This window comes from Drosophila persimilis, unplaced genomic scaffold, assembly GCF_003286085.1.
Source record: "Drosophila persimilis strain 14011-0111.01,24,50 unplaced genomic scaffold, DperRS2 tig00000191-arrow-pilon, whole genome shotgun sequence".
Classification (NCBI taxonomy): domain Eukaryota; kingdom Metazoa; phylum Arthropoda; class Insecta; order Diptera; family Drosophilidae; genus Drosophila; species Drosophila persimilis.
The window spans coordinates 2,820,283-2,833,089 of record NW_020825298.1 but is presented as its reverse complement, the minus strand read 5'-3'; the positions used below and the strand labels follow the sequence as shown (position 1 = coordinate 2,833,089).

At 43.4% G+C, this 12,807-nt stretch overlaps 5 protein-coding genes across 5 annotated transcripts; 2 read left to right on the top strand and 3 right to left on the bottom strand.

The window, feature by feature from the left end:
* Positions 1 to 503: 503 nt before the first annotated feature.
* Positions 504 to 1,411, bottom strand: LOC6595667 (thioredoxin domain-containing protein 5 homolog). Its single transcript, XM_026988176.1, has one exon. It carries the CDS (start codon positions 1,409 to 1,411, stop codon positions 518 to 520), a length of 894 nt encoding a protein of 297 aa, XP_026843977.1. The 3' UTR covers positions 504 to 517.
* Positions 1,412 to 1,859: 448 nt separating this feature from the next.
* On the bottom strand, positions 1,860 to 2,393 carry LOC113565634 (thioredoxin domain-containing protein 5 homolog). The gene has a single exon (XM_026988175.1). The coding sequence runs from the start codon at positions 2,391 to 2,393 to the stop codon at positions 1,860 to 1,862; it is 534 nt and encodes a 177-aa protein (XP_026843976.1).
* A 460-nt stretch (positions 2,394 to 2,853) lies between these two features.
* On the bottom strand, positions 2,854 to 3,183 carry LOC6595668. Its single transcript, XM_002020692.1, has one exon. The coding sequence runs from the start codon at positions 3,181 to 3,183 to the stop codon at positions 2,854 to 2,856; it is 330 nt and encodes a 109-aa protein (XP_002020728.1).
* Positions 3,184 to 4,992: 1,809 nt separating this feature from the next.
* Positions 4,993 to 5,699, top strand: LOC6595695 (odorant receptor 22a). The gene is made up of 3 exons (XM_026988174.1): positions 4,993 to 5,135; positions 5,193 to 5,550; positions 5,611 to 5,699. Exons 1-3 carry the CDS (start codon positions 4,993 to 4,995, stop codon positions 5,677 to 5,679), a joined length of 570 nt encoding a protein of 189 aa, XP_026843975.1. The 3' UTR covers positions 5,680 to 5,699.
* Positions 5,700 to 6,358: 659 nt separating this feature from the next.
* LOC6595669 (odorant receptor 22a) lies at positions 6,359 to 7,851 on the top strand. The gene is made up of 3 exons (XM_002020693.2): positions 6,359 to 7,125; positions 7,195 to 7,552; positions 7,612 to 7,851. Exons 1-3 carry the CDS (start codon positions 6,359 to 6,361, stop codon positions 7,678 to 7,680), a joined length of 1,194 nt encoding a protein of 397 aa, XP_002020729.1. The 3' UTR covers positions 7,681 to 7,851.
* Positions 7,852 to 12,807: the final 4,956 nt, after the last annotated feature.

Genomic DNA, 12,807 nt, shown 5'->3' with positions numbered 1-12,807 from the left:
TCAGGAGGACGCGAGTAGGACATGAGTTTAATAGCAGCAACGAATTAAGAGTGGGAGTGAGAGTGGGAGAGAGATAATGAGATTAACAGAGAAAAAGGTCTCTTATTGTTATTTCATGGTGAATTTAATCACAGCTTGCAGGCGTCTTTCAGAGGCAAAGAGGCTCCTCCTCTTCTGCTATTTTTGGTTGTGCCTCGAGCGCAGTAAGTCGCAGTAATGTTTCTCTCTCTCTCTGTTATATTCTATGAGCAAACTGCCGACAAAGCATTGCCTCATCCAATTGCTCTCCTTCCGTAGTTGCTCTTTGATCTCTCTCTCTCTCTCTTGAAGACCACAGCACCACGCCACACTCTTCTGAGACGACTATCAGACGAGTTAAAGGCATAATAGAAAACTCTACTAGATAGTTTCTGTCCAACTCCGATACATACATATGTACGTACGTTACTGGTAGCATTTGAAACGATAAGCACAGATACCCCTAACCAGAAATCAACTCAGCGATGGGGTACACTCTTTATTTAAACAAATAATTTTTGATCAATCCCAAAATGCCGAGATAAACTACAGTCATGAATGGATAGCTGGATGGATTACTGGTCGCCCTTGAAATAACCATAATTGGCGTCGTGCCGTTATTATCAATCATATCTATAACAAAACGCTTCAATAACTCCACCTTTCCACCGCCGTTATAGACACGAAAGGCGTTACTGTCAATCCATACCAACTTTGGTACGGCGGTAATGTGATACCTCTTGCATATGGCTTTGAAATCCGTACAATCGAGCTCCGCAATGCAGACAGCCGTCACATTTCTCAGCTCGCTGGCCAGATCAATCCACACCTGTTTAATGGCGGTACAGAATGGGCAGCTGGGTTGAAAGAACTTCACAAAGGATTTCATACTTTTGATGCTTGAATCGAAACTTTTGTCGGTCAATGTAAAGACTTGCCCAGGAGCACAATTCTGGGGGGCATCTTCCTTTATCACGACTGCTTTTTCGGTGGTTTTTTCGGACATAAAGCTACTCAGATTGTATGATTTCTTTGCGACTCCGTCGTCCTTTTCAAAGTACAGGAGAGTCGGATACATTGTGACATTGTTACTGATGCAAAATGACTCATATTTGGAGCAGTTTATGGCGCCAATGGCCAGGCTCGTGCTGGCCGTATTCTGGATCCCCATCAGCTTCCACAATATGCTATATAAACTATTGCAGCTCTCGCAGAGCGTTGCATAGAACTCGACTATGACATTCTTCTCCTTCAGATTTGTTTCGAAATCGTCGGTGCTCCAGTCGATGGTTCGGTGATCGGTGTCCTCTACTCCTGATGCCGATGATTCAACCGATATTTCTAATAGAATGATGAATACCAATACAGCATTAAGTAAATATCGTTGAAACATTTTCGTTGGTAGTTCTTGTCATGTATTTCACGGCTGATTTTGTTCAACTATAGTGGTACATGATACATATACATATGTAGTTCGGTAGATAACTGGAAAATACAATCAATTCTAACTGTCAACAAATTTGACAGAAAATATCACCATATTTATCGTTAGACAACTAGCTGCTATTGTTCTTATATCTTCGAGATGGGATCCTTTGTACGCCATAATTTCATCGAAAAATTCTTATCAAGACTGCGGCCATTCTCTTAGCATATTTCTTTTGCATTTTTCGCAATTTTCGCCGGGGGTAAACTCCTTTGAGGATCTCGTGCGGACTTCCTGCGGACTATCTTAAATGAATACTAAAATAAATAAAGATTAATGCCATGTATTTGTTCGTAAATTCTGCACACATTTTGTAAATAAAAACCATTCTAATCAGAGTTTATTTGTCTAGAATTCAATTTGGAACTAAGATTGGCAGCTTAATGGCCAAATAGAGGGCAAGTGTGATAAGGTTCATCGTCAGATAAGACCTTGTTCTGGCTCCTGACTTCTCGATGAAAGTACCATTCGATGCTATCATTTTCTCGACAAAGCTTTTAAAATGCTCCAACTCGGGATCGGGTTCGGCATCGTAGGCGCGAACTTTGCGGCCGTTCTCGTACCACAGGAAAGTCGGACTTGGTCTGATTTGCAGATGGTGGCAGATTTCTATCGATTTACTACAATCCAAGTCCGAAATGCAAATGGTGCCCTTGGCGTTCAGTTCCCGGGCCAGTCTGACCCATTTCAGCTTTGCCTGATCGGCCATGTAGCTGAGTGGGGGCTTAAAGATCATGATGAAAAATTTTCCAGTGTGGGTCAACAGATTAAAATTGTTGGTATTCAGCTGCAAGACCTCGTCATGCTTACAGGCCTCGGACACGGGATCGTCATCATCATCGTCCCCAACAACAACATCGTCAACATTACTGTCTTTTACAGCTGCCATCAAGCCAAGAATTTCAGCACTTTCAGTTACAAAATTGTGCGCCTCGTGATGCCAGTGATGTGAAGTTTCATCATCATATGATAGTCCTCTTCGAATAGCTGCAACGATTGCCACCAGTAAGAGCAATCGTTGAAACATATTTGTGCGTAATACGCCTAATTTTAATGTGAGTGATACAAAAAACTTTTATGTATTGTCATAAAAATGAACTTTTAAGCCCGACTTCCTTATCTCCCAGGAAGATCACTAGTATCGAATGCAAAACCCTCGAAATGTATAATTTTCTTGTATATATTTCATTAGAAAAGTCATATAGATATGTTGGATTGGTTCGGCTTATTGAGTTTTAGAAACTTGTGGGGATTTCGCTTAAAAATTAATTACACATGCTTGTAGTATGTATGACAATGGTAGCAGAGTAGAGTTCGAATAGAGTTGAGTTAGGATGATCGTTGGCTGCTCAGTGCCACTGTCCGCCCTCGGTGAGCTTCCGGGGATCGATGGTCAGGCCGAGCTTCTCGAGCTTTCGCACCTTGCGCATCTGCTTGGTGAGCCGCCGCTTGAAGGTGATCTCCCTGTTGAGATTCATAATCTCGATGGTGTCGTACTGCCGTATGTTCTTGATGGTCTGCAGTATCAAATTGTCCGTCAGGTGCAGCTTGATGGTGGACATCTTCATGAAGGGCACATCCCGACGTCTCAGCTCCTCGCGGTACGCAAACAGGGTGTAGTGCAGGGAGGGCATCGAGGGCAGAGGACGCTCCAATTGAGGGAATAATAAATCGGCCATGACTCGAAAACTATCTGATCTGATCTGTTCGCGTCGAGTTTCCGGAACGCACTGGTGTCATGGCTCATGCCAACTCTCGGTTTTATATCCCAGCCACTGGCTACCTGCGAGGGAAATCCTACTTCTTCTTAAGGAGGATTGCGATTGCTTGAGCCACCAGTATTCTTTTCTATGGAAATCCCTACGGTGGCAGCTGGCGCTCCGGCCACCTTGCTACCTGCTGTGGCAGCTGCAAATTGATATTCTCTACCGAGCCACGCGATTAGTCGGGAATTTTCCTTTCCCATTTCCTTAACGCAATTCACGTATCACATAAACTCGGATTTCGATCGCTTTCGGTGCTGAAATTTTAATGAGCTCGCGACCTAGAAAAAAGACCACTCCAAAACGCAAATTTCATTCCTCCTCTCGTTCCATTCAATGGAATCGAGACTGCATTCGCTGTCGAGGACGTTTTTGGCGTAATTTTATGGCCATTTGAAATTGTTTTCCTTTACTGGTGCTGCCTTTGAGCTGGTGCTGCTGCCCTGCCTGCCTGCCTGCCTGCAATCGCAATTAAAATAAATTGCATTCACTCAAAGGATTGACTGTGACGACGATGGCGCACCGGACTGTTTTCAGAGCTGACTGACCAGCCAAACGGTGGGCTCCATTCCTGTATGCTCAAAAGGTTTAAAAACCCATCAAAAAAACGAAAAAGTTTTATAGAATCCAGCGCGTTTTTATTTAATTAGTTCGAGGGTTGCTTAAAGAGCGTCAAAAGTCTTGTATTATCACAGAAATTAAATGAAATTATTTCATGAAAGAAAATCAAAACAGAAGGATGTTTTCTCAAATGTGGATTTCTCAATGTGATGGAGGTGGAAGAACACTTTTGGAATCCATTTAATAAGTTTGGTAATCGCATGAATCTCTCTATTATGTAAACAAGTTTTGAGTGGTCTTCTTTGGATATTTTACTCATTTCGGCGTGAGCGGGCGAAGCGAGTGAGCCGGGGGTTGGCGTATGAGTGAAGCGATCCTCAATCTTTGTAGGCAGTTTGGTACTAGAGTAGCTCCAAGATAAGGCAAAATGAGTTTTTGAATGTCTGAAATGAATCCTACGAGTTCAGGATTCAGAGAGAGCAGATACTATTCAACGAATACGGTTTTCTGTATGCTCTTGATAGTTCTGTATGGTTCCTCCTTTTTCTATTAACTTCTCTCTGCTCTTTCCATTCATCATACACTCGATTAACACAATACTCTACCACTGAATACTCAACGGGTCCTTGAATCAGGTACAGCACCCATGTTCATGTTCAAGCCCCACCTGGATTATTGCACCTTTCACTTGCCATAGATGCTTCATTATCATGTAAATGTTGTCAAAAACAAATGGCATTAAATTGGGCAGCTTATTCAAATTAAATTCCAGTCAGTCAGTGTTGCATTTGGCCAGGCAAATGCTGTTGCCGAAAAATAAGCTAATTAAAATGGAGCACATAGTTTATAAATTATATTTTCGGTCTGCGGTCTGCGTTGCCATTTTGGATTATTTATACGGCCCGAAAATGGCCAAAAGTCCCCATGTGCACACATAACAGAGTTTATGCGAAATATTTGAATTATTTTCGAGGGTGTTTTTAAAGGTTACTTAGTTCGCAGCCTTTTCATTCCCAAAATTAATAATTGAACAAATTTGAGTGAATTCTTAAGTTTTAAGTTACGAATTTACTGTGTGAAAAGGCAAAAGGTCGAAGATCTCGACTGCGAGATACCCTGCGAGAGGATTTTCGAGCTCGCAAAAGTATCTTCCTATCGATGAAGATGGCCCACATGATAATGGCTCGCTGCCACATGGGTCTGCTCAAGGATCGCTTGACCAAACTACACTCGGATCCCAGCAAAGATGAGGAGGAACACCAGGAGGATCTGAATAGATGCATCCATGACCACTGCGTGATACTGGAGTAAGGTCATTGCCTCATCGGTTTTATAGGTACGGTCATTATATGGTCTTCCCTTAGCTATGTGAATCTTCTGCGACCCGTCTACTCGGTCACCATTTTCGTGCAGTTCCTGTTGATTGGCCTGGTTCTGGGCCTGTCCATGATCCACGTCATGTTCTTTTCCAACTTCTGGACAGGAATTTGCACCATGTGCTACATGTTCGATGTGTGCCTGGAAACCTTTCCGTTCTGCTACCTTTGCAACATAATCACCGATCATTGCCAGGATCTAGCGGACAGTCTGTTCCAATCGAATTGGATGGCAGCCAGTCGTAGATACAAGTCCACGTTGGTCTACTTTCTGCACAACCTCCAGCAGCCGATTGTCCTCACAGCTGGCGGAATTTTTCCCATCTGCATGCAGACCAATTTATCGGTATGAACTGATATTTTCTGAATGAAACAGTATTGTATATTGCTTTTCGATTCTTTGAAGATGGCGAAGATGGCCTTTTCTGTGGTCACCATAATAAAGCAGTTCAATCTGGCGGATAAGTTTCAGTAGGAAAACACTACCAAACTTGACTAGAGCTTGCAAATATTTATTTATTATGTAATGAAGTAGAAATTATGGTCACAAAAACGTTAAATAAAGGAAGTAGACCCAAGTAGACATCGTGTTGCGGAAAATTTCCTTGGCGTTCACCCCGTTGATGGTCCTTGCTATTATACTCCTTACACCCAGTGAATGTTCTATGATGCCTCGCATCAGCTACAGGACCCGTTCATTATTTTTTGTAAAGGTTATTTCATTCGCAGCTTTTCCATTCCCAAAGTTAATAATTCAACAAAATTTCAGTGAAGTTTAGTTTGAAACCAAAAAAAGTATTTTTATGTTAAGAATTTAATATGTGAAAAGGCGAAAGGTTGAAGATCTCGACCAAAAGATACCCTCTGAATAGATGGCAGCACTTGACGGGAATTCCAAGCCCCCAAAAGGGCCATCAATACATTCATTGGATACTCCTACCGATTGCTTTATAATTCGATCGACTGGCAGATCTACCGTTCAATTCAGAGGCTCATATATTTCAAAATTACTTCAAAACTACTGGACAAGCACATCATGCCCGCGTTGTGGTCGGAAAACTGGCAAGTCATGCAAGAAAACCACAACAAACGGGCGAACTATAAAAGACACTTGACCCTCAACCCTCAACAATATTCAAGGAAGAACGGCCAAGATGTTGAGCAAGCTTGTGCCCCGCATCAAAGCCAAGCCACTGACGGAGAGGACTAGCTCCCGCGATGCCTTTGTCTACTTGGATCGAGTGCAGAAGTTCTTCGGCTGGACAGCGGTCGAGGATAAGAGGTGGAGGATCCCCTACATTCTGTGGGGTATTTTCATGAACCTGCTGCTGATCTTCTTCCTGCCGATCTCGATGCTGGTGGCATACATTCAGATGTTCAAGAGCTTCACGGCGGGCGAGTTTCTCAGCTCCCTGGAGATCACGGTGAATATGTACGGATGCGTTTTGAAGTGCATCTACACCATTTGGGGCTTCAAGGGGTTTACGGCAGCCAGAAAGGTGCTCGACGAGCTGGACCTGCGCTGCACCAGCGACGAGGAGCGGACCAGTGTGCACCGCTGCGTGGCTCTGGGGAACCTGAGCTACGTGTTGTTTCACATCTTCTACTCGGGATTTGTGGTCATCAACTGGACGGGCTACGTCCTGATGGGCAGGCACGCCTGGATGATGTACCTCCCTGGGCTGGACGCTGAAAATAACTTCTTCGTAGCCAGCTTGTGCGAGATGCTTCTGATGAGCGGCGTGGTCACCATGGATCAGTGCACGGACGTCTCTCCTCTGGCCCACATGCTGATGGCTCGCTGCCACATCTGTCTGCTCAAGGATCGGTTGACAAAGCTGCGCACGGACCCCACCAAAGACGAGGACGAACACTACGAGGAGCTGAGCAACTGCGTCCACGACCATCGCTTGATATTGGAGTACGTAGCTTCCCCGTCTGCACTATTTTTGTATGCGATTAAAACGTCCACATCCCCCCACCTTCCTAGCTATGTCAAGGCTCTGCGGCCCACCTTTTCAGGGACCATATTCGTGCAGTTCCTCTTGATTGGTATAGTTCTGGGCCTGTCCATGATCAACGTCATGTTCTTCTCGACCCTCTGGACGGGCCTCGGCACCGTGTGCTTCATGTTCTGTGTGTGCCTGGAAACCTTTCCCTTCTGCTACCTTTGCAATATGATCATCGATGATTGCCAAAAGCTATCGGACAATCTGTTCCAATCGGATTGGACGGCTGCCAGTCGCAGATACAAGTCCACGCTGGTCTACTTTCTGCAGAATCTCCAGAAACCGATTATCTTAACAGCGGGTGGAGTGTTTCCCATCTGCATGCAGACGAATCTATCGGTAAGAACTCTTCGGATAGTCTCTATATATCCTTTATATAACCTCTCGATTCTTTGAAGATGGTGAAGCTGGCTTTTTCCGTGGTCACCGTTATAAAACAATTCAATCTGGCGGATAAGTTTCAGTAGGAAAGCACTACTAATAGGACATGAATATGTTCATCAGTTTAGGGCGAGGTCCATCCCCAAGAAGGGATGCAAAACATACCTAAGTTGATTAGACCTTGATATTGATACTTCGTTGTCAATTGTGTAGGAACTAGTATCACAAAAACGTTATCTAACGAAAGTAGCAACTGATTTCACCTGTAGAAGAAAATAAATCTTTAAATGCAGATTTTTCCTTGGGCAATATCGTATTTTGCCACCATTTTCCGTGGCCTGCTATGAGTCATCGAATCAGCTACAGGACCCCTATATATCCCCACCTTGCAGTTTATGTACTATTGGCTTCATTATCATGTAAATTTTACCAAAACAAATGTCGTTATGCAATTAGGCAGGACATTGCAATTGGCAGTGCAGCAGCAATGCATGCAAATTCTGTTACCGAAAATAGAGCTAATTATAAACGAGGAGACCATTTATACACGTAATTTATATTTTCGGGGCTTGCATATCGCTCTCTGCGGTTTCTATTCCATGTGACATCATTTCAACGGCCAAAATTACCATAAAAATAATGAATTTTCACATTCCCACATGTAATAAGGTTCTGGTTAAGCCAATTCAGTCATTTCAATCCCTTGCGGGACTGAACTTTATTTCGAAATTGGGGTTATAGATTCAAAAACATCTTCTAAACGTTTTAAAGACTCCGAAGTGGTTTCGGAGACTGAATTTTTGACCCATTTCTTGAAAAAGGGTACCCGAACTCAACTAAGTCTTGGAACATTCAACTTTATAAGACTATAAATAGTGCAGGCAATGGTTCCAAATCTTTTTGTTGGATCCACAACCATAAAAACACCTCTGCTCTGCTGTTTGCTTCGATTTTTCCTCTGTGAAACGTTAAACGTTGACGTTAAAGAATTCTTCTTCATTTAAAAAAAAATAAATATACAATTTTTCGATTAATTAACAGACTCGTCAAAAGATTCTGCGGCACATTCGTACCGTTCGACGTATCTTTCGACTGCGTTTAATTTGCATATGGATGGCGGTGGCCTTTTGTGTCCGCTTCCGCAGCTGTGTCTGTGTCTGTGTCCTCAATGCCAAAGAGTCAATATTATTACGGTCTACGCATACCATTTCGGTGGTGGAGAGGGCCAGGGGGAGGCAACCGCAAAGCGTTGGCAAAAATGCTTTCAATTAATTAAACACCCGAAAAGCGACACCGTAATGAAAATGCAATGTGCTGAGAGAGCGAATAAGAGAGATACGCGTACAGAGTGGCAAACTCGACCGACTCAATCAAAAAGGAATGCCAATGTGGTTGAATGTCGATACCTGAGATACCCTTCCAGAGGTATCTCTCTATTGGAGCTGCTATACGATACTATATGACTCTGATTGCGATCAAAATTTGGATCAGCAACCGATTAAAGATCCTGTAGCATGTGCCAAGGAAGGGACTTGGTAGCAAAGGCGCGGAAAGGTGCTCTCTTCTCCTGGGTAGAAAAATGCCCCTACAGCACCCAACCAGGACATAGGCCCTCTCTTGCTCTCTCTATCTGCTGCTGTGTGCGTGTCTGTGGCTAGTGCGGCATGCAGCTCATTAATAATACAGATAATGTGTGTTGGAGGCAATCATTTTTCGGTTGCATGCCAGCGCGGTGGCGCTGATTAACACAGCCACCGGTCAGCAGAATGTCAGCGAATACTGAATGGTGGGTGGCATGGAGTGTGTGGGGGCCAATGCCATGGGTTAAGAGTAACGGGAATGTGGGACAACGAACCATTACAATTCGAATTAATGGCGTTTTGGTAATGTTTTTACTGTGTTAATGGCATGTTCAGTGGTACATATGTATATCGAAGGATTGGGCACCGGCTTAATGGCATCTCAGTCATATATCTTGCAATTCTGTAAATTATAATCGAAAATCATTTTAAATGTAGGTGTGCATGGCCTGGAAGACTCTTTTAAGGGATGCACTTATTGCTTTCTTAAGAGCTTGAAAGACTCACGACTCTCAGACTGAAATATTTTGTTAATTAACTGAAGATTATGTATATGACTTCTACAGAAATTATAACCCGAATCAAGCTGTAAAGCTAATGAGCTTTTTCTTTTTCTTAAGGTTTTGAAGTTTTTAAAAAATAAAAAGTCGAATGGGTTTAAAGAAAGGCACAACTTACTCTTATGTGTAGACTCTACAATATTGTAGAGCGACGTATTGCTCTTTATTCGCAGACGAAAGCATGTACTATGTATGTATGTACATATGTATGTCGGTCTACGTGGGAGCGACCGATGAACAACCGAAGACCGACCAAGGCCAGCGACCCGAATTGTCCGAATTGTTTCGTTAGAAATTGAAAGAACGAAAAAGAGCGACAGAATGAGAGCGCTAGATCAGGCTCGGGCTGCAGCTAAACCTCGAACGAGCGACAGACAGAGCGCGAGCGAGCTGTAGGAACGAAGAGGGTGGACAGAGAGGCGAAAGAACGGCCACTGCAGCGCGTAAGCATTTACGGTAAAGCATCGATTTGATACAGTGGGCAGTGCAAATAGCGAACAATATTGCTGGCTATTATTTAATTTGGGAGTCCCATTTAATGAACAACATCTGGGATGACAGCTTTTGGGAACGGTTCTTGGTGAATCAAGGATTCAAGGTATCAAGGAACTTATCAGTGTGCGTGACTGTATCAGCAGGTACCCTCTTTTCTTGCTTTTGTTGTTTTTAATTAAGCGTTTACATTTGCAGTGCATTTCGAGTCACCTTTTCCTGGTCAGAGCTGGAAAAAACGCTTTATTCTAAAGTAAATTCCCAAAGGGGGAAAGCAAAGTGTTTGCATTTCTTGACTTCAAATTAACAAATGCCCTGGGCACCAGTCCAGTCCCGCATCAGCATAAATTGATATACTATAAAGCGGGAAACTTAAAGTTTGGTCAATAAATCTACTGCTCTCGGAGCGACAGTCCCTTTCGCGCTGTCCACTTAATAAAGTGCAAACAGGCAAGTGATTATTTCACAGCTATTGTTCGACGCGTACTCTCTCGCACCCCCACGACAGCGTTCGCTGCAGGGAACCGGATGCGGGCAGGAGACGGCGGGGACAACTAGGGAGGGAGCTGGTCCAACAAAAGGATTTGCGTAATAACCAAAGAAACGAACCAGAAACAGTAACAGAACCACCCGAAACAGATATAAAAAATACAATAACGAAAAGAAAGCGCGAAAAATTGTACAGCGTGAAAAAAAATGTAAAAGTACGGGCATATTACAATGGCAGCAAAAGATGGAGAGGGAGGAGAGCTGGGGAGTTGGAGATGGGCCGGCGGGTCATCTGCTGTCCAGAGTGCTGCTGTAGAAATTTACGAGCTGCTTTATGGCCACCCACACACACACACACACACACGACACACACGTACCGACATCGACAGGAAAATGGTCACGCACTGAAACTCATACGCTCACTCATACTCATTTGCCTCGAGCTAGCAGTCCTCTCAGCCACGCACACAATATAGAGAAGGAGAGCGTGAACAAACAGATCCGTTTACTCTCTCTCTCTCCTTTTCGATTTCACATGCACACTGGAAAAAATGTATGCCATTGAATGGTAAAAAAATGCCCAAAAAATGAATATATACTCCTACTCATGGCTAACGATCCATTGAACGAGCCTAAGTATTATCCAGTAATCAAGGATGATTTGTAAATTGTTTTTCTAGTGTATTTATTATACTCTTGATTACATAAATCCCCACACGCACACACACGGAGAGTTGAGATATAAACATTTATGGGAACTTCGAACACCCCTTCATTGAATAAAAATCACTCGTAACAGAATATTTGCATTTTGCGGAAAAGAAAATCGTGTGGAATGAACTGTAGATATGGAAAACTTGCTCAAACAAGCTTAAAATTAGCTGAACGGTGATTCATAATCATGGCAGCTAAAAGCTTCCACATTCATGCCATATTCCACAACAAAAGTCCGATCATCGGTTGGAGCAACATGCACAATACTAAGACTCGTAAATATTGAACTTCCTGCGAAATTCAAATTTAGTTGCTAGATAACCATGGAGGGGTCTATGGCACGAAAAAAAAAACTCACAAATTAGCGTTCATCATCAATCATCTGTTGGAGCTGGTGCTGCCACAGAGCGGCAGCAGCGTCAGTCGAGGCCAATCGGGTAGAATGCTGACGCTAATTGCAATTTGTGGTTGCATGCAGCAGCACCAGAAGAGGCAGCAACCAGCTCGATGCTAGTTCACGTTACAATCGCTGGCAAACATCGTTTGGATTTTGGCCCCCCACCACGTTCCACGTCCCGCAACCCACATCCCATGCCCTGCACCCCTTCCGCCAAGGATGATGATGGATTTCGGTTGGAAAGTGCCGCGAAGTCGAAAAACCGCACCATACGAGGAGTCATCCACTCTATTCCACGCAATTCAATTGGAGGAAGTTTGGGACTCGGGCTGGGTAACGTGCAACGGGTAACCAGGTAAACTCAATCAAGGACAGGTGGCCGACAACTGCTTCCATACAACATACTCGTATTCAAATCAAGTGTTCAGTGTTTGCCCAGAGGGCTGAAAGGCTTCGTGTTCAGTGTTTATCCTGCGTATGCACACTCGTAAATCGTTGTGAGTGTATAGGTATCTATCCATCTTTGATCTTTCGTCCTTAAATATTCAAAATTTTGCTTTCATCTTAGCAATAAACTTATAATGGCTTAAGCAGCGGAAGCTGTCTGGCATCCAAAATGCAAATGAAGCTTAAAGGTAGGTAATAAGCGAGTTACTAGAAATGGTAAGCGTCCTTCATTGCATCTTAATGTAAAGGAAACAATGAAGGACATTGTATTATGAGAGCTGAAACCTCCTATTGGAAGATGCCGAGACTTTAAGAGAACTCGGAGAGACATTAGAAGCTATTAGAACATCTCCTTCAAACCGTTTCGATTAATTTGGAATCACATTACCGTTTCTCAGCCTGTTCATAACCGTTTCCCAGAAAACTAGCGGCTCTGTCGAACGGGTAGGCCCCGACAATGCTGTCAATTGCTCATTAATACATCATGCTTACTCGAGCTCAGTTATAGTTTTACTCTTATAAATATACTAAACA

Coding starts and splice junctions, on each gene's coding strand:
- LOC6595695 (XM_026988174.1), top strand. CDS start 4,993: ATGGCCCACATGATAATGGCTCGCTGCCACATGGGTCTGCTCAAGGAT. Junction 5,136..5,192: donor GACCACTGCGTGATACTGGA/GTAAGGTCATTG, acceptor GTCTTCCCTTAG/CTATGTGAATCTTCTGCGAC. Junction 5,551..5,610: donor GCATGCAGACCAATTTATCG/GTATGAACTGAT, acceptor GATTCTTTGAAG/ATGGCGAAGATGGCCTTTTC.
- LOC113565634 (XM_026988175.1), bottom strand. CDS start 2,393: ATGGCAGCTGTAAAAGACAGTAATGTTGACGATGTTGTTGTTGGGGAC.
- LOC6595667 (XM_026988176.1), bottom strand. CDS start 1,411: ATGTTTCAACGATATTTACTTAATGCTGTATTGGTATTCATCATTCTA.
- LOC6595669 (XM_002020693.2), top strand. CDS start 6,359: ATGTTGAGCAAGCTTGTGCCCCGCATCAAAGCCAAGCCACTGACGGAG. Junction 7,126..7,194: donor GACCATCGCTTGATATTGGA/GTACGTAGCTTC, acceptor CCACCTTCCTAG/CTATGTCAAGGCTCTGCGGC. Junction 7,553..7,611: donor GCATGCAGACGAATCTATCG/GTAAGAACTCTT, acceptor GATTCTTTGAAG/ATGGTGAAGCTGGCTTTTTC.
- LOC6595668 (XM_002020692.1), bottom strand. CDS start 3,183: ATGGCCGATTTATTATTCCCTCAATTGGAGCGTCCTCTGCCCTCGATG.